Source organism: Saccopteryx leptura, chromosome 5 (genome assembly GCF_036850995.1).
Source record: "Saccopteryx leptura isolate mSacLep1 chromosome 5, mSacLep1_pri_phased_curated, whole genome shotgun sequence".
Classification (NCBI taxonomy): Eukaryota; Metazoa; Chordata; class Mammalia; order Chiroptera; family Emballonuridae; genus Saccopteryx; species Saccopteryx leptura.
The window spans coordinates 167,875,373-167,895,311 of record NC_089507.1 but is presented as its reverse complement, the minus strand read 5'-3'; the positions used below and the strand labels follow the sequence as shown (position 1 = coordinate 167,895,311).

The 19,939-nt window shown below is 42.0% G+C and overlaps 1 protein-coding gene across 8 annotated transcripts in view; it reads right to left on the bottom strand.

Moving 5' to 3' along the window:
* MAP2K6 (mitogen-activated protein kinase kinase 6) overlaps positions 1–19,939 on the bottom strand; it is a 118,553-nt gene that overhangs the window by 20,181 nt on the left and 78,433 nt on the right. For all 8 annotated transcript variants that reach the window (XM_066386742.1, XM_066386741.1, XM_066386740.1 and 5 more), the window contains exons 3-11: positions 18,057–18,105; positions 17,339–17,452; positions 15,613–15,732; positions 14,685–14,801; positions 13,583–13,634; positions 10,487–10,614; positions 9,515–9,592; positions 7,975–8,114; positions 1,054–1,099 (exon numbers count right to left, since the gene is read on the bottom strand). In XM_066386742.1, coding sequence (XP_066242839.1) covers positions 1,054–1,099; positions 7,975–8,114; positions 9,515–9,592; positions 10,487–10,614; positions 13,583–13,634; positions 14,685–14,801; positions 15,613–15,732; positions 17,339–17,452; positions 18,057–18,105 — 844 coding nt within the window. The remainder of the gene's footprint in view (positions 1–1,053; positions 1,100–7,974; positions 8,115–9,514; positions 9,593–10,486; positions 10,615–13,582; positions 13,635–14,684; positions 14,802–15,612; positions 15,733–17,338; positions 17,453–18,056; positions 18,106–19,939) is intronic.

Genomic DNA, 19,939 nt, shown 5'->3' with positions numbered 1-19,939 from the left:
GTGTCAATGCTTTCTTTATCTCTTCTGAAATTATGCATGAACAGAACTCTTCCATTCCCTGCTAAAAGTAAAAACTTGATAATTATAACAAGTCTAAGGAGGGGTTAACCAAAGAAAGAAATAGTCTAAATTTTATAATATTAAAAAAAAAAAGGCCCTGGCTAACTAGCTCAGTCCATTAGAGCGTCATCCTGAAACACCAAGTTTGTGAGTTCAATCCTCGGTCAGGGCACATACAAGAAGGGACCAATGAATGCACAACTAAGTGGAACAACAAATAAATGCTTCTCTCTCTCTTTCTCTCTCTCTCTCTCTCTCTCAAATCAATCAATAAAAAGAAATAAATATTTCTCCCAAGTTCAACATATACTGAGATAAGGATTGCCAAGTTTAGATCCATGACATCTATGTTAAAAAATCACTTGTAATTAGCTCAGAAATGTAAGCACCAATACTTAAGAGAAATTATTGTAAAACAACAACTTTTAAGTCATATTTTTACTCCATTTTCACAGGTTGTACAAATGGCAAACTCAATGCTGAAGTCATATCAAATCATTAAAGCTTTGTCTTTTTTCCACTAAATTAAAAATCAGAAGGAAAAAACAAAGATTCTTTCCTCCATAAACATCCACCAAAAAGAAGTTTGTTCCATTAATCCTAAATATTTTATCAAAAACTGATCAGTCACATAGCACTTGTTTCATTGTTAAAATCCATTAAATCACACTTTCCTTCATTTTATAGTAGTAATTTGTGACTCTGTGTGTCTTAAAAGTTGGGAAACATAAATTTTATAGACATAATTTGGTCTGTATGATGTTATCAGCATGAAAAAACTGCTGAGACTGGTGACATACACCAGGTTATACTAAAGAAGGATTTATGATGAACAAAGGACTCAACTCTTTTTTCCTTCAGTTAAACTCTGGTTACCAGCATCTCAATGTGTCAGTTCTTCCAATACGGTTCTTCGATTATAATTTAGGTCTTAGTCACTTTACCTTTACTAGCTATTCGCTTGGACATGTTCACTCTGCTCACAATACTCACCATAAGCTCTGGATATGTTGGCCGTTCTTTGGAATTCTTCTTTAAGCTTAAAGGGAAAAAAAAAATTAATCACATTAACCTCTAGAAGCCATCTGTATTTTCACTAGACTAGAATTTCAGAACTTAAAAAAAAAAAACACATACATAACCAGCTTTAAGAATGCACTGAAAACACAGATCTCCTATATCTTGACTTTCCTCTTCTGTTATACTTACAAGTTACGTTTTAAATTCCTCCAGGTGGACCTTAAGGGAAGGAATAGATGTGTGGGTGTGGGTGTGTTTAATTTCCTTTGATCCTTTACCAATGACATATAAACTAGCTTCTCTGGTCTACAGCCACTGTATCTCAAAAAACATCTAATTTCCCTCATACAATTTTTACTCCACCCCAGATGACAAAGAAATTGGCAGGTGTTTCTTATATTGCATCTGTTATGTCTTCACTACATTTAATACATTGTTCTCCTTGCTTCTGAATCCCCTGAATGTATAATTTCTGTTTATGTATTCTTAACCAAACCTGCCTGAGATAGAAGCAATAGAACCAATAAAAGGTCTAAGGTAACGCTACCTGTTTCTGACCCCTTTGCATGCTCTGAGAGAGAAAGCACACCCAGCCACGACTTAGCAGTTTTTCTTCCCAGCAATACTTTGGTGTCATGCACGCCTTTAAGTGGCTTCCATTCACTCAGCTTTCTATACACACTAACATTTAATAACATTTGATACCAGAGATAACAGTAAGACAACTGCAATCTGAAGAGGCCCGCCCCTCCACCCACCCCTGCATCCATCCCCGGCATAAAAATGGGAAAAAAAAAAAGAAGAAGTGGTTTATCTGGAGTTGGAATCCCAGGTTACAGAATGGAGAAAAGGATGATTTCAAAAACTATGATTTGCAAGGCAACCTGCAGACTCCCCTGCCCACTGGGTCACAAAATCACATATGAATGGAAAAGAACTCTGTCTGGTGTTGAAAGAGGCAAAATGTGACTTGATTCTTAGGTTGCTGGGATCTGTGTTGATGGATCACTTTGAGCACATGAGACCTAGTCTGTGTGACATGAGCTGTGTGCTCCACCCACACAGCTCCACAGTAATGAGGGGGGTGGCCGCAGGGTGCAGAACCAAAGGAGAGTGACATAGTTGAGACGCTTTGAGAAACTGTGGTGTAAAACAAAATGACATGAAGAAAAGAGAAAGCTTTTGAACCGAAACAACTTAAAGCAGCCTACCAGTTTATTCCAGGCAATGCTGTGGGTAGAAGCCAGGGAACCTGAGACAGGGTACAGGTAGATGTGAGGAGAGAAGTTTCAATCTGGAACTGAGGGTAGATCTAGGACCTAGTGACCTCAGTGACCAGACAACCTATGAGAGAAAGTTTCATCTCAACTGAGGATAAAAATAAGAGGGAATTAGACAGAGGAATTATCAACTGTCCGAGCAGACTGACATGGGAAGGTGTGCCTGAGTGAAGGGAATGAGACCTTGTCACTCCCACGCTGGACTGCATGCCCCTTTATCCTGAGATTCCACAGAGCTCTCCCGGTGGGTCTCCACTGTAGGGCACTTTGCCCTCTCAGGGGTAGTTAGCAATGTCTGTAAGCATTTTTGGTGGGCACAGCAGGTGGTGGGGGGTAGTATGGGCATCTCTAGGTAGAAGCCAGGGATGTTGCTGAATATTCTATAATACACAGGACAGCTGCTCGTAACCAAGACTGATCCAGCCCCAAATGGCACTGATGCCAAGGCTAGAAACCCCGGGCTACGTGTACTAGGTGTTCGTCCTCACTGCTGCCTGCGATCCCCTTCTCTGAATGAATTCACTTAGAACAGCGATTTTCAACCCTTTTCATCTCATGGCCCACATAAACTAATTACAACAAATCAGTGACACACACACACACACACACACACACACACCTTTTTGTCAATCTGACAAAAATAATGGGTATAATTTGGATTCATCCACACTGGACAGCTATTGCTGTATTGGTTGGTGTCATTGTCTCATTCAACAAGCTAAAGGAAAAGAGGTCAGTGCCCCTGGCTAAATATTCAGGTAAGGGCATGTTTTAAAATTTTTTGTGGCACATCGGTTGAAAATCTGACTTTTCTGTCATTTGGGCACATTCTTGCCACTACCATCCCTCCCTATCCCCCACCCCAACAAGCAAAAGTTCTTCCTTCTAAACTCAAGAGCAACTTCACTGAAAAAGAGAAACAGAGGCAGAAATGCGATCCTAGCAGTGATGCTAACATGCACATAGACCCTCTCCCCACCAAAAACAAAACAAGCTAATGTACAAAAGCCCTGAATTTCCAACTATCTTTATACTCACTTTAATTGATTGATTTTAGTGAGAGGAAGGGAGGGAGGGAGGAAAGGAGGGAGGGAGGGAGGGAGGGAGGGAGGGAGGGAGGGAGGGAGGGAGGGAGGGAGGGAGGGAGGGAGGAACATCGAGCTGTTCCTGTATGTGCCCTGATTGGGGATTGAACCAGCAACCTCTACAATTCAGGATGATGCTCTAACCAACCAAGCTATCCAGCCAGGGCTCCAACTATCATTTAAAAGCAAATATAAAGCCAGATCATCTTCTCTTCTTCTCTATAATCTGAACAATTTAACTTGCTAAAATCGATAATGAAAAGCACAAATTCTACATTAAATCCACACTCACCTGAAACCTGTGTACTCTTATTGATCAATGTCATCCCATTAAATCTAATTTAAAAAAAAAAAAACTTACACTCAATAATGAGTCAGTCAACATACTCTAACTCTACATTGACTCTGAAATACTCTCCTTAGGGACCAAGACCCATGGGAATAAGATTGAGGAAGAAAAGCTTGTTTCTCAAATGTTAAAACAATGCCCTCTGTCCCTGACCAAGTTGTTCAGTTAGTGAGAACATTGTGCTGATATGCCAACGTTGTGGCTTCAATCTCCAGTCAGGGCACATATAAGAATCAACCAATGAATGTACAAATAAGTGGAACAACAAACCAATGTGTCTCTCTTTCTCTCTCTCGCTCCCTTTCTCACTCTCTAAAATCATTTTTTTTAAATGGCCTTTTTTGTTGACCACAGATCTTTGTGATGCTGCTGAATTTTGACCTTTCGATTAGTAGATAATACAATTATAATCTCCTTTCTCTTCAGGTAGAACTTAAAACTTCCATTTTTTTCAAGGAGAGGTAATTTTAAGTCACATGTCTTTTCACTTCTGGAAGACTTTAAGAAAATTTCTCCAATATTTTTTTAATCTGTATAAGAAAAGGAGGGGAAGTCCCAAACTGATCCATTATGAAGTGTTAAGGATTCCTGAAATCTCAGAGATTGCTGACATGTAAGCTATTTCCTGACTTAAGGCCCTGATTAGAAAGCTCAAAATTTACCCTAAGCACCACTACAGTGTTGATGGAAAACACTGACACAGCAAACCAGGGCTGTTTATTGAATTAACATAACTAATAGAACCCGTTCTCTCTATCCTTTAAATTGAGAACACTTCAAAACATGGCCTAAGAATAGCAAAGCACTCAGGACAAGGCTAGGGGAAAAAGTAAATTTTCCAAGTTTAATAGGAAGTGCTTGAAATTCAGTATAAAATAACAACTGTGGAGTTCAAAGCTACACTGATTTCTCTTTGGATGTGAGTCAGACTTCTGAATTTTCAAGTGGCTTGTCATTTTCAAGCGTGCAATTAGCTAACAGCCCTAATTCCTCTTCCAAATGCCACAACACACGCTCCTGACCATAGCTGACACTAAAAAACAGCTTCGTGCTGTCATGAGAATTGCTAGCTTGAAGTTTGTGCTGACCAGAGGATTTCTGCCTATTTGAATCTCACCCCCCCACCACCATCGTTTCCAAGAAGGCTCTGTGGTCCATCCACAAAACAAAAACACACTACGCCTCTCAAGCCATACATATGTCATAAGCTAAATACCTAACCGGGGCCTCTTTTCACTGTCCTTCCTGAACAAGCTGGGAACTATATTTGATTGTCTCAGTTTTATACTAGCCCCTCTGAGTCAGACAGTATCAATGTCTGGGTGAGGCTCCAACACACGCCAACATGCCATCCAGCTAGTCAGCTGGGCACTGAGCCTCTGAAATCGACCTGAAGGGAAAACTAAGAGGAAGTTAAGCTGTTCTAATGCTCAGGAGTTGATTTTCCCAAGCCTGTGAACCTATAGGAAGAGGTTGCAGTGAAGATTCCGTTGTATTGAAAAACTCATTCATCAAGCCTTCAGCAGGATTAGAATACGTGACTTTTTTATTAGACTTCTCTATTAGGAAACCCCAAACAAGGCATACATGGTCAGCACAATTCACCCTGAGGATTCTTTGAAACCCCTATGGTAAGAAAGCCATGTGTGAGGGTAAAAAAAGGGGAAAAAAATACCACCCTATAGTCCCAATTTCAAAATAAGTACACAAAGGAAGGGTTTACAAGCTATCATTGTGGGAGTTTTTTTCCTTCAAGTTTGTAAGGAATAAATGCATTAACTTTTTGTTTTCCCCACCCCTCCCTTCACGATCACGTTTCTCTGATGGTATTGCAAAAGAAATATATCAGCTGGATCTCTGGGCTGTCGATCTAACTTAGGATGTGCTGAGGATAGCCTGTAAATGCTCTCTTCTCCACCCCACAAACCACAAAATACTGTCAACCAACAAACAGCGAGCAGAGGAGAGTGGCTACCAAGTTGATTCCCTGGAGGAAAGCGTATAGAATGTAGCATCACTGGGATGTCATGCAATGCTTAGGGAGGAAGCGTCCCATAAAAGGTCACAAGTACTCTGATGGGATTACCTAGGTCCTAGGCTATGAGTAATGCACCCTTTTTCTTCTAGTTCTATATTTAGCCCAGAGACAGATGTAGAAGATGAAAACATAGATGTATTATTTATCTAGAAATGTGAGATGAAATCTTTCACTTTCCAAATCTGTAGTCTCCTTCCCTCACAACAAAATAGCTGGGGCTTTTTGAGATGTCTTGAAGGATCACAGCCTGACTATGTCATTAAAATACAAAGAAATATATGGAGTTCACTCAGAAAAGGGTCTCCAAATGACAGTTTTTCTACATAAGAAAATGGAGATACAGCTATAAAAATTAATTATGCTCAGAGGCTATATCCTTCTCTTCAGCACACAAGAGAAGAGGAGCTTCTAAGGTTAGAATTATTTTTCCATTCTTTTTACTCAGCTCCAGATCAAACTTAAAACTATCAGTAATAAAATAAATAATGCCAGACCAGGCTGTGGTGCAGTGGACAGAGGGTCAGCCTGGGATGATGAGGACCCAGGTTTCAAACCCCAAAGTCGCCAGCTTGAGCACGGGCTCACCAGCTTAAGCGTGGGATCCGCTGGTTCAAGCATGGGATTATAGACATGACCCCATGGTTGCTGGCTTGAAGCCCAAGGTCACTGGCTTGAGCTCCCCCCCCCCCAATCAAGGCACAGATGAGAAAGCAACCAATGAATAACTAAGATGCCACAACTATGAATTGATACCTCTCATCTCTCTCCCTTCCTATCTGTCTCTCTCTCTCTCTCTCTCTCTCTCTCTCTCTTGCTCCGTCTTGATAAAAAATAAAATCACTAGACCACCAGAGGGGGAGCTATTCATCTGCATGCTAATACATATGAAAATAAAATTACTTCCATAAAGATCTAAGCCATTCATAAAATCTTTTTTTTTTTTTAAATCAGCACTGTTTTTGGAAGCATTTCATAATTTTTCCAACTCAACTGACTTCAAAATAATGGTCATTCTTAAGGGGGAATCAAAGAAACTGTATTGGTGGTTTATGATAGGCAAAAAGCTATTGACCTGGCATCTGAAATAGGAAAGCCTAGACTCAAAAATCTGACTGAGGATAAGTAATAATAAAATTCAGAACATTAATGCCCCTCCTTCCACTCAGCAGTTCTCATACCAACAAAATGATTCCTATTTTACACAACTGATGTTCTTGAGTACCGGATTCTACAACACTGAAAGTTTGCAGAAGAATGTATTCTCTGCCAACTTCAGTGTTGATGTTATTTGAGCTTTGTTTCTCTCTCTTCTTTTTTTAGTAAACCCCATAAACAAGCCAGACTAGCTGACTTGAGTGTGAATGAAAAGACACAAAATTAACAGAATTCGTGGAATTAACAGTTCTAGAAAAGCTGGAAAATGCCTATGCACTAAAAATTTTTAAATGTAAGAAACTATAATGGCTAGGCCTCAAATTGAGAGAAAAAAGAAGAGAAATGGAGACCCTTACTGCTGTCCATCACGCCATCATGTGCGTCCACAGTTAGCAAGCACTCTGCAGGAGATGGCCTACAAAACACTACGACTACTTTGCAAGACTTCTGGGTACCACTGCCTCTTCATCCAAGGTAATTCTTTGCATCTCACCTACTTCCCACCCCCACACCTCCAATGGGCCCTCCCACCTTTCTCTTGAGTTTCTAATCAACATCCCATTGCTTCAAGCTCCCATAACGTTGTCTCTCACTTTGTGACATGATGCACAATGTTTCTTCTGCTTGGAATACCCTTCCCTCTCCTACTTGTCTTTTGCTTGAAAAATACCTCTTCACATAGTCTCAGCTCAGGATCTCTTCTAATGCCTTTTCTCTGAGTTGCCCACATACCTTAGGAATATCTCCATCACTGGACCTGCCGTATTGTACTATCATTATTGATTGGTCAGACTCCCCTACTTGACTCTGAGCTCAGGGAGGGCGGGGACTGGATAGAGTCATCTCTGCCACTCCGGCACTGAGGGCACACTCCATAAATGCTTTCGGAATGGATGTATGCAGAATGGATTAAACCTGAGGGAGGAAAACTTATGAGAACTCCTCCTCCTCCTCAACACTGGCATCTGGAAGCCAAGGCTGTCTTACCACTGTGAGGTAAAGTCAACAAACTCTTCGGAGAACTTGTCTGCTGGGAGCTGTGGCGACGGTTCCTCTACCACCTGTTTGAGCTGTTGAAAAGGGGTCCCCCACGAATCGTAGGGAAACCGAAGGATGGCCAACTCAATCTAGAGGGGAGGAACACAAGGAGACAACGGCTGAAACAGAGGTCCCTCATGGAACGCACTGTGTCTTCTCTCAGGAGAACCGGCGGAAGGGAGCAAAGGGGATGTTCAAGTAAAATTTCAGGGGGAAATTAATTAATATGTTCTCTAGCAAACTTCCCCCATTTCCGAGGGCTAAGGAGTTTTCAAATATCATCTTACTAAGCCTAATTAAAACTGGTTCCTCCTGAAAACCCACTGTGGCTCTTTAAAATGACAAGTCAACAGTTGCTTTGGGATGTAAAGCAACTGGGTTTTCTCTTCTTTCTTTTCTTTTATTGATACCTTCCTTGTTTCTTTATATATTTTTTCAAGTTTAATTGAATGGATTGCAATAACACTAGGTAACATAATTATACATGTTCTAGGTGCCCAATTCTATAGCACATCTCTGTGCACAGTATTGTGTTCACACACACCCCCGGTTCAAGTCTTCATCCATTACCATTTATCCCCCCATACGTTGCTCCACCCCCACTTCCTACCCCACCTCCCCTCTCACCGGCTGCCCTGCAGGTTTTCAACTGTTTATAATCTGAACAGTGACCCTCGCCCAGGACGTTTACAGAGCTGTTATGTACACCTGCTGCCACCTACTGGCCCCTCACTGCAATGAAATAAAAACAACCGGGGACCAGAAGAGTGATCTTATTTGGGACACAAAGTCCAATTTGCCGTTAGAGGGAGGGTCACATGTTTTCTGGACAAGAATGTGAAATAGCCCGTGGGACTCAGTCAGCTGCTGTGCCTGAGAAAGAGCCAGGGCCGCAGTGGAAAACTCCAGACCTTGGTGACACCCTGAGCGTGGATGACCACCGAAGTCAGTGACAAGGCACTAATCGTACAACTTTAGGGCTGTGCCTAAGGACATTACTCTATTGTATCACATCTTTTAGCTCCACCTGACCTCCACCACCAGGACCTCTCATAACCACATTCTGAGCAGCAGAGCATGCGTCCTGGATAACACAGTTCTCCCAGGGTCCATGCACCTTAGAGTTCCTTGAGTCACAGAAGCCTCCTTGTACCTCAATTAGAATGATTTAATTTTAAGAAAACTATCAGGAACTAGAGTCAGACTCTCTCTTTTTACAGATGAGGACACTACTACCGTCCACATGTACCCCTCCTCTACACAAGGGCATACAACTACTTAGAGGTGGAAGGAAGAGAAAGACTGGGTTGGCCTAATCCAGGTTTAGTACCATACCGCAGACCATCATCACTCGGACTCTCCTGCTGTCTCGTGCAGGAAGGATGGCCAAGACCAGCGTGTAGGGCACTGGCCCCTCTCGATCTCAAAGTCCGCCCCACTCCAGCTTATGCCCACAACCTCATCGTCCACGATAGACGTCATACACTACCATTGTGATGCCCAGACTCCAAATGTCGGACTTCACACTGTATCCCTTCTGGTTGAGCTCTGGGTTTATTCTTTCAGGCTGGAAAAGAGATAGAAGAAGACAACTGAGATGACATTCTTAGCTCAATGGAGTCTCTGGGGGTAAGGGCGGGGGTGGCCGGTGCTGGCAAGCGAGTTGTTTGAAGCTGTTAACATTGCCTCTCGGGCCAAGAAGACTCATGAACAGCGATGAATATCAATGTCTCCCCAGTTTTTTCTTCATTCTACATTAGTCTTTTTCTTGGAGACATAATAAGTCAAAGTCTCCTGACAATGCAAAGTGAATTTCAATTTTCCTTCAGAAGAAACAAGATACAAAGCTACTTTGCCAGGGTAGAATCCTCCTTGTTAAAAATATCAACAGTACAGAACTCAGTAATAATAAAAAAAATTTTAAAGAAAAAAATCAGCAAGAGTCACTGGGCTACCACCTGGTGTTAACAGACAAAACACGTTTAGTTAAACAGGAACAAGAAGGTTTTCCATTCCAACCACAAACAAGTCCATTTCAACAATGAATACAGCAGAGTTCCTTTAAGTGAAAGGGGGTTCCAAGGTCTCTGCCAATGACAATGACTCTTCACGGCTAGGAGCTTCTCTCAGGACTAACCTGACTTATTTGGGTAATTTCAATGTCATTCACTGCTCTGTCCTCAGCAAACAAGGGAACAGTCCCCCACCACTCCGGGTGGGAAACGGTGGGGGCTGTACACATTCTTTACATGTGTTTTCAAACAATGTGCCTTTTTTTTTTTTTTAATTATACAGGTGAATGAAGCAAGGGACTAAGGATTTTAGACAGGAAATTTTTAAGAAAACAGGAGATGCAGAATATTTCTTGCACCTTAGTTACACTGCAGTTCTCCCTCCAATCCCTATTTCCTGACTCGGGCTGCCTTCTCAGAGCCCCCCACTCCCCCATCTGAGTACTCACCGCCATGTACGGTTTGCATCCTGCATCAATAGTTTTAGCAACAGAGTCTACAAGGTAGCCACTGATTCCAAAGTCGCACATTTTCACTTGGCCCAGCGTATTGATCAGCACGTTGGAAGGCTTGACATCTGAGAGCAAGAACAACCACGGGTTCACCGTCTCAGCCTCCTGTGAAGTTTCATTGCTCTGCCACCAGAGGGCCTGCGACCTCCACTTCTCCCTCAGTTTTCCCATGCCCGACAGAAAAGTAAAATGCAAAATGCCATTCCTGACTCAGTTACTTACTGTAGTTCTTATTCCTTTCAACTTGATTTTCTATTTCTGTGTCTCCTTTTCTTGTAGATTGTGAACTCATCAATGGATAAGAACTGCTTCCTCTATTTCATCATCTTCATCTCCTATCAGTATATTGTCGTCATCGCCTCCCCCCCGCCCCCCCCCCCCCCCCCGGCCCCAATCAGGTAGTAAGAACTTGAAAAACTACTTCTGAATCAAATGCCAGAGTCCTCGGGCATAGTCCAAATTATGCAAGATGACTAGTTCTAGAGATCTCCTGTACAACACTGTCCCTATAATGAACAATACTATTCAGTACACTTAAATTTTTGTTATGATGGTAAATCTCGCGTTAAGTGTTCTTATGGCAATAACGTCATTGTTAAAAGCCCGGTTTCTACTGTTAGAATAATAGATCATGGAATGAAAGCATACCATGACATAACAGTATACCAAACCCTAACCAAACAATCAATTTTGATTGAAGCCCCTTCAAGAGGTGCGTCAGAGCTCACAGTGTGGAACTCATCATAAACTCAGATATTCCAGACCATGAGGCTGATCACAGAACATACATGTAGATGAAGGGCTATTGCTGAATCCTTCAGCCTGAAAAGATATAAGACATCCACCCACTTCCAAGTAGGTGAACCGTTGTTATCTCTGGGTGACGGAATTAGAAATTATAGTTAATTGTTTCATTGAGACACTTTCCACAAAGCACATTTAATCAGAAAAAAAAGTTATTCTAAAAACTTTTGAAATTATGCCTTATACAGTGTGTCTGTAAAGTCATGGTGCACTTTTGACCGGTCACAGGAAAGCAACAAAAGATGATAGAAATGTGAAATCTGCACCAATTAAAAGAAAAACCCTCCCAGTTTCTGTAGGATGATGTGGCAGCATGTGTGCATGTGCAGATGATGACATAACACCGTGTATACAGCAGAGCAGCCCACGGCCACGCCAGTCGAGATGTGGACGGTACAGAGGAAAGTTCAGTGTGTTCTGTGGCTCGCTAAATTCGAATCCGTGACCAAAGTGCAACGTGAATATCGGCGCGTTTATAACGAAGCGCCGCCACATAGGAATAACATCACTCAGTGGGATAAGTAGTTGAAGGAAACTGGTAGTTTGGTGGAGAAACCCCGTTCTGGTAGGCCATCAGTCAGTGACGAGTCTGTAGAGGCTATACGGGATAGCTACCTAAGGAGCCCTAAAAAATCTGTGCATGAGCCCACATCGAACTGCACTGAATAGGTATGAAACTGGGAGAGTTTTCCTTTTATTTGGTGCAGATTTCACATTTCTATCGTCTTCTGCTTTCCTGTGACCAGCTTTCATGACTTTACGGACACACTGTACTTTTCCCCTTAAGTGGAACAACAGATATACACATTTCATCTCATTATTTTTTTAAATTTGATACACATTCTCTAACATGAATGACATGTTTCATAATTTTGAAATAAACCCTTACCAATCAGTTTCACACCTGTTGGTAACCCACATTCTTCTTCCTATCTGGGTTCCATCCCATTTTTTTCTCCTCCTCTCCCTCCTTCTTATGTTTCCAATTTTTAATATTAACACTAACAATAGGCATACTCTTGAGGTATTGTACATTAATTACTTCCTAGCTCAGAGAATATAAAAATTTCCAAATGACAATGCTCTGCTAGCTGTCAATACTTTACATTAATTTTTTCAAGACCTTGGTCGAGCATATCTCTTCCAAGGACCTTTCCTTGACCACAGTCACTGGTGCCGATCATCTCCTCGTTTTACATGCTACCTATACTTCTTCCACATCTGGTGCTTTTAGTATTTCTAGCGTGTTCTCATGGGTTTGCTGTATATTTGCTTATTTTCCTATCAAAGATTCCCATGTAGAACTTTAATAAGAATATGCTTTCTTCTCAGCTACCTCTCAGGGCACCCAGTGTAGTGCTGTAAGAATACAGTGCGCTATGATGCTGGAAAAATGGTTACCAGAGATAAATGGGTGGATACACAGATGATAAAAGATGGGAGAAGGGATAAATGGGTAGATGGATGGAAGAGGCAAAAGGTCAACAGGAAAGAGAGACAGCGAAGGAAGGAAAGAAAGAAGAGACAAATCCACCAATTTGTTTTCATTTTATCCTGCTTCCTACTGTCTGAAAAGTCTACACTTTGTACCGGAGCTTCCCACACTTTAATGTGCACAAGAATTCCCTAGCCACTTTGTTAAAATGAAGAGTCAGTTGGTCTTGTGACTCATGGTTCTGCGTTTCCACAAGCTTCCAGGTGATGGCCAATACTGAATGAATCTGTACTCTAGTCTCCTGGTCGGCAAACTGTGGCTCACAAGCCACATGCGGCTCTTTGGCCCCTTGAGTGTGGCTCTTCCACAAAATACTAGGTGCGAGCGCTACCTCGATAAAGCATGTACCTACCTATATAGTTTAGTTTAAGTTTAAAAAATTTGGCTCTCAAAAGAAATTTCAATCGTTGTACTGTTGATATTTGGCTCTGTTGACTAATGAGTTTGCCGTCCACTGCCTTAGTCTCTAAAGTCATCAGTGGGGTGATCTTGCAGCTCGACTTGGTAACAGGCATTCTATATCCAATTTAGGTGTAATATAGAGCTCACGTCTTCCAATGCCCTTGGACAGGATAAAGAACGTGTACTTTTATGATTTAGTATGCAGACCCAAGGGAGAACCCCTTGGTTCTCTTGCCTGATTCAATTCTACTTCACCCCTCACAGGATGGAACTCAAGGAAAAGAAACAAACTTTAGAAAAGGAACAGCCAAAGTAGTTCCATGTATGCTTACCTCGATGAATGACAGAGAGCTTACTGTGCAAATGTTCTAACGCTTTCACAATCTGCAAGAGAAACACAGGCAGATATATGTGCCCCATAACCAGAAAGAAACTGAATGATAAGTGTATCCAGGTTGATTATTCCTGACTTAAGGTCACGAGGTGAAGTATTTTCTCAAATAGTGGTGGTCCTTTCCGGAAAGATACACAAGAAGTTATACAAATTGGATTCCGCCCACCAAAGAAGACCACATCTCACAGTAGAGAGTATGTCCCACTCATCTATCTTGTTTTTCATTGGGCCTCCAGCATTTTTCTTTCCACCTTCCTGAACCTCAATCACTTTTAAGGGCAAAAACCTTCATTCCATTTCATTTTTCTGCTTTCTTCTATACCAATTAGTCCTAAGAAATTGTGTAAAAATCTACAAATGAAAATTTAACTAATATCAAAATACAGACAGCAGGAATATAGTCATAGCAGGTGAATGCACCACTGAAAGGCACTTGAGGCCCTGGCCGGTTGGCTCAGTGGGAAAGCGTTGGCCTGGCGTGCAGGAGTCCCAGGTTCGATTCCTGGCCAGGGCACACAGGAGAGGCGCCTATCTGCTTCTCCACCCCTCCTCCTCTCCTTCCTCTCTGTCTCTCTCTTCCCCTCCTGCAGCCAAGGTTTCACTGGAGCAAAGTTGGCCCGGGCACTGAGGATGGCTCTGTGGCCTCTGCCTCAGGTGCTAGAATGGCTCTGGTTGCAACAGAGCGATGCCCCAGATGGGCAGAGCATTGCCCCCTGGTGGGCGTGCCAGGTGGATCCTGGTCGGGCGCATGTGGGAGTCTGTCTGACTGCCTCCCCGTTTCCATCTTCAGAAAAATACAAAAAAAAAAAAAAAAAAAAAAAAGAAAGGCACTTGAACTAAGAGTTTTCCATACTGAGCCAGTGGGAGAATCTTCTACAGTGCTCAGAGAAAAAAGCATTCCTGTATCCATCCTCAGATGCACTCTTGCATTCAATCATGTACTGATGGTTCTAGGGTAGTGTTCCTTCATATTAGGGATACAAAGACATAGGAGACCCAGACACCTCACATTCCCCTTGTAGGGTTCAGGATGTACTCACAGAAACTGCTATTTTTCCTAAGATGTCCTCTGGAATTGTTTGGCCTTTATCAATCACTTGTTTGTAGAATTTATCTAGCGACGTATCCATGAGCTCCATGCAGATCCAAACATCACCCTGGAGACCAATTGGTTCAGAGATTGTTAGAGAGGACAGAAAAGGAAAAACAATGAACACCTGTCAGGAAGAACTGCTCCTTGCTTGAGTTGTGGGAGGAAGTGCATGGTTTCTCTTCACGATCTCAAAGGAATTCATAAACAAGCAAGATCATCTCCAAAGAGCAAACTTGCAGATAGCCAGACAGAACTGGCATGTGATCACCTACTCCTTAATGAAAACTAGCATGGAAATACTAACAGACACAAGCGATAGAACCCCGGAAACCCGAGGCTTTACTGCAACTGCCCCATGGGAGTTACGTCTAGAAGCCTACTCCATGTCTGACCTCCTGTACGGAGCGCTGGCCATAGTTAATCGAAGAGCTGCTTTTAAGAGTGGGTGGAAGCATCATAATCCATAGCATAGTGAAGTGAATAGCAGAGGTAGAGCAAAGAAGTAACCCTAAACCTGTATGGTACAAAAGCAAGCTACCTACAGTTCAGCAAGTAGCCAAAGGCTGGAATAGCTCAGATTTTAAGGATTCTGTCCAAATCAGTGTATAGACAATTGGTATAGACAGTTCTGCCAAAAGAACAAAGCAAAACAGGAAGAAGGGAGTACAGCGCCTTTAACGGGGCTCAACACATTGGAAAATACCACCATTTCCAGCCAACTTTGCACCAGGGCATCATGTTATCAATGAACAAGCACAAGAGGGAGGGAGACATGTCAAACAAAAGCACCGTGACCGTGCCTGGCATTTATGTGATCAGAGGCTCTTCTTTTGAAGTGACTGTTCTCCTTCAGTTCGAATTGAAGGATCACCTACCTCACGGAAGAGTGCGCCATAAAAGGTGACTGTGAAAGGACAGTCCACTGTCCTCATGGAAATATCCAAATCCATCAGTAGCCTTTTCTGCTCCTGGCTATTTACTGTGGCCCGGATCCGCTGAATGGGAATGCATGGGAAAATATATGGTTACTGCTCTGAGGATGAAGCAGTTAAGAATGCAGGGACCTTAAAAGTGTACCATCCTGAAAATAGTCCAGCCTCTAGCAACTACCTTTCCCATGTCCACACTCAGTGATTAGTTACTTGTAACAAAAGAAAAATAAGGAAGACTGTTGTTATTAATTTAATTTCCCAAATAATCTCTGGTAAATAGATAAACAAACAAACAAATAAATAAAGCTGATAATATATTTTGGAAAATGTGCAGATGTCTGGAAATGATATTTCCAAGTTACAAAAACAGTCTGGTTGATTGTATTGTCTGTTCAGTGCGAAGAGGCTCCTGTATAAATTACTCTGCGGCTGGTTTGGAGTCCTACAATAAAAGCCAGGAGCCACTCTTTGGGAACAAATAGGAATATTTGGACTAAACAGCAACTGTAAGAGAACTGGCACAGCTGTGGGAAATAGAAGGAATCAAACAGAAATAGAGACAGCCTTCATTCCTGTCCCAGTGCTTCTTAGAAAAGAAAAACCTCTCCCACCAGCAAACATAGCCCATTTTTTTTATGAAATCACAGGAGCGATCTAGGTCACCAGGCTTTGGCATTGTTTGCCTACTTAGTGGAGAGTCTGCAGGCAGCAAAACTAAAACTCTACAAGCTAAGGGTGAGATACCCCCATTCTCCAAAAACAAAGGGATCCATGTCATCGGCCATCCAAATCCCTAACGATGGCCCAAATCTATTAATTCATCTAGAAATGGCGATTCTCCGAGGTCCTTCCAGCCCCACACAAGAAATATGCAATGATTAGACATTTCTCTTTATAGTGCAGAAACTATGCAAATTTACTCAAGATGTATTTTACCCTCCTTTTTTCCACAAATGGAGACCATGTTCTCCCTCATTTCTGATTTTCTGATTTTCAGGGACAATTCTTTTTCTTTTCTTTTCTTTTCCTTTTTTTTTGTGACAGAGACAGAGAGAGGGACAGATAGGGACAGACAGACAGGAAGGGAGAGAGATGAGAAGTATCAATTCTTCATTGTGGCACCTTAGTTATTCATTGATTGCTTTCTCATATGTGCCTTGACCGTGGGCCTTCAGCAGACCGAGTAACCCCTTGCTCGAGCCAGCGACCTTGGGCTCAAGCTAGTGAGCTTTGCTCAAACCAGATGAGCCCACACTCAAGCTGGCGACCTCAGGGTTTCAAACCTGGGTCCTCCAAATCCCAGTCCAACGCTCTATCCACTGCGTCGCTGCCTGGTCATGCATGGACAATTCTTTGAAAGAAATAGAATATAGAACAGAGGAGGCTTTTGAGACATAACAACCAGATTTGTTTGTATTCTAATTTGAACAACTAATAGGCAAAAAAAACACAATTCGAGACAATCAAGATAATTTTCATTTGTACGTGGTATTAGATGGTGTTTAAGAAGTATTTTCCTCACATTTAGAGGGCTATCTGTTCCCTACAAACAGTCTTTTCTATTTCACCCCACTGAAGATTGCTCTGCTTCTACAAAGAAAGCTGATTTGTAACTGGGATCGACAAACAGAAACACAGAGAGAAAATGTTTGGGGAGCATCAACTCTACCTTCACCGCCATGATCTGCCCGCTGGGCACGTGTCGCATCTTCTCCACCACCCCGTATGCACCCCGTCCCAGTTCCACAATAGGCTCCAGGTCATCTGCCTTCACCTCAAAGTTCTGCAAGAGAGAAAAATCATGCAATAACAAAGAGAGGGGAAAAAAAAAACTTGACATAGACTATATTGTCCTCTCTGATTTCTTGCAACATTCTAAGGATCATTTCTGCTCCAGAAGCTACTCGTCTAGAAGCTTTTCCAAGCAGCCACAGAAAGCAAAGGGCATCAGGATTTAGACTCTCACAGCATGCCACCTGCTTGTGACAGGCAAGACAGAGAGATCCAGCTCCAAGTCAGCTTCGAAACTGCTCATATTCAGTTGTCTACACTGGGGTTCATCAGCCATGTCTCCATTAATGCATGTGTAACCCATGAACAGACTGATGGCAACTAGACTTATGCTTGGACTTTGAGAAATGTTCCCCCCCCCCCCAAAAAAAGAATCATCTATTCTCAAATGTCTTCCATCAAGACCAAAACAACCTGGGTTTAATTTGACATTCAAAAATATCAAGAGGTCCACATACTACTTCCTTTTAAATTCAGACTTTCAACCCAGCCCGTGACAGCATATAACAGAGCATAAATTTTTTAGTGGGCAGTCAGAAAGCAAATACGTAACATGGTGAAGGTATTAATAATGGGCCAGACGCAACCTTCCTTACCTGATTTCCAATAGAAATGCAAGCTTTGGAGTCTAAATCTCTAGGTGGCCTATGGAAAAAAGGAGAAGGGGGGAGAAAAAAACATGAGATTTTAGTCAAAAATATCCTTCCCGAATCATATGCAATTTGAGATTTTTCCTTAGACATAAAGAGGAAGTTTATGAATCAAATAAAGCAGCAAATAGGTGTTAACAGTGTGGGATTTGGAATAAAATACATTTAGATTTCAATCACTTAAATCACTTAATCTCTTTGAGCTTCTGTTTCTTCTTTAATGTGAGGATATTAGTATATCTACCTCATGGAGTAGAAGTATGAAATAAAATATTCCAAGTAAAGGGCTTAGCAGAACGCCTGATACACAGTTACTAGCGCCAATAAGTCTGATCCATATGTATATAGTTATATAATTCTATTATTCCAGTAAGCTTCAAATTATTTTCCATCCAAGAATATCAATGTGCCTGACGAACCCCCCCCCCCCCACACACACACACACATACACTTTTGCTACGACTGTTTTTAAGAAAACTATACTTGACCAATGGTTATCTTAACTCGCAAAATTCATAGACCATAAGAATTCGAAATCTATCTAGTCCCTGCTTTTACAGATGGGGGGGAAAAAAGGGTCCAGAGAGGTGAAACAAGTTGTTCAGAGTCACAACTAACAGGTCCCCTGATTTTCAGGTCAGAATACTTTCTCTTCTATCAGGCTGTGTAATTCAGTGACAGGTCTTCTCCACACAGGGTGCACACTATCCAAGGGGCACATCAGCAACCAGAGATTTGCTGACGTTGTGTCTCCAGAAGGGAGGGCACAGCCACGTCATGTGTATTTATTCCTACAATTTCAGTGCTGCTTGGGTTGATATGTGGCTTTGGCTGTGCCCTTCAGAAGGAGCCTAGAAAAGCATTTTCCTGAAATAAATGCACCAAAAACCTCACGACACAAGCAGTAAATGCCAGGAAGCCTACTGTTAATGTGGCCAAGTAATGAAGCAACAGAGGGGCTGTCCATGCCAGGGCTGTCTCCAGAGAAGCACGAGGGGAAGTGGCAGGGAGGGAAGACAAAAGGAAGAGGGAAAAAGATGCTTTGCCAATGACAACGTTTCCCAAACCTGATGTTTATATAATTCTACCCCCTCTGCTGAAATGAAATAAATAGACACAACAATAAGGGAAATGTAGAAATGAAAACACAGCTACAAACATGAATCTCAGGCTTTCATGGCCAGCTTCCTCTCACCTTGAAGCCCCCTTGAAAGGCACAGAATACCTAAAATCAGTCTTCAAACCAGGGCCTGGGAGGGAAGGAGAGAGCAGAAAACACACACACCCATGCACACACACGTGCACGCAAAACAGTGACGTGTTTATATATCTTGCATTTCTGAGCAGGGACTGTTTCTTCAGAAACACTCTCCAGAGGAATTAAATTAGTAAAAATCTGATTTCTCTTTCTTAAAATTCCCAAAGCTATTTTTTCTTTCATTGTCACTATTTGTACATATTCATTGCATTGGAACTTTGAACTAAAGGCAACTATTACTTGACATATGTGACAAACATAAACAATAAAAAAGTCCTGTGCTATTATTGTTCAGCATTCTTCCTTTTAACAGCAACAGAAAGGTCACTAGTACTTGGGGTCACGTCTGTTTTTTTGTCCTCCAAGGAGGGTATTGAGTAAGACCTCTTCTGGGTCTAAGAGTCTAGTATTCACACCAGGGCTCTGCAAAGGACAGCCTGTGGCCCAGCTAAGAATGATTTTTACAAGTTTAAAGGGTTATTAAAACAGCAACGACAACAACAAAGAATGCCCAACAGAGGCCACTGTGGCCCAGGTAGGCTAAAATATTTACTATCTGGCCTTTTGCAAA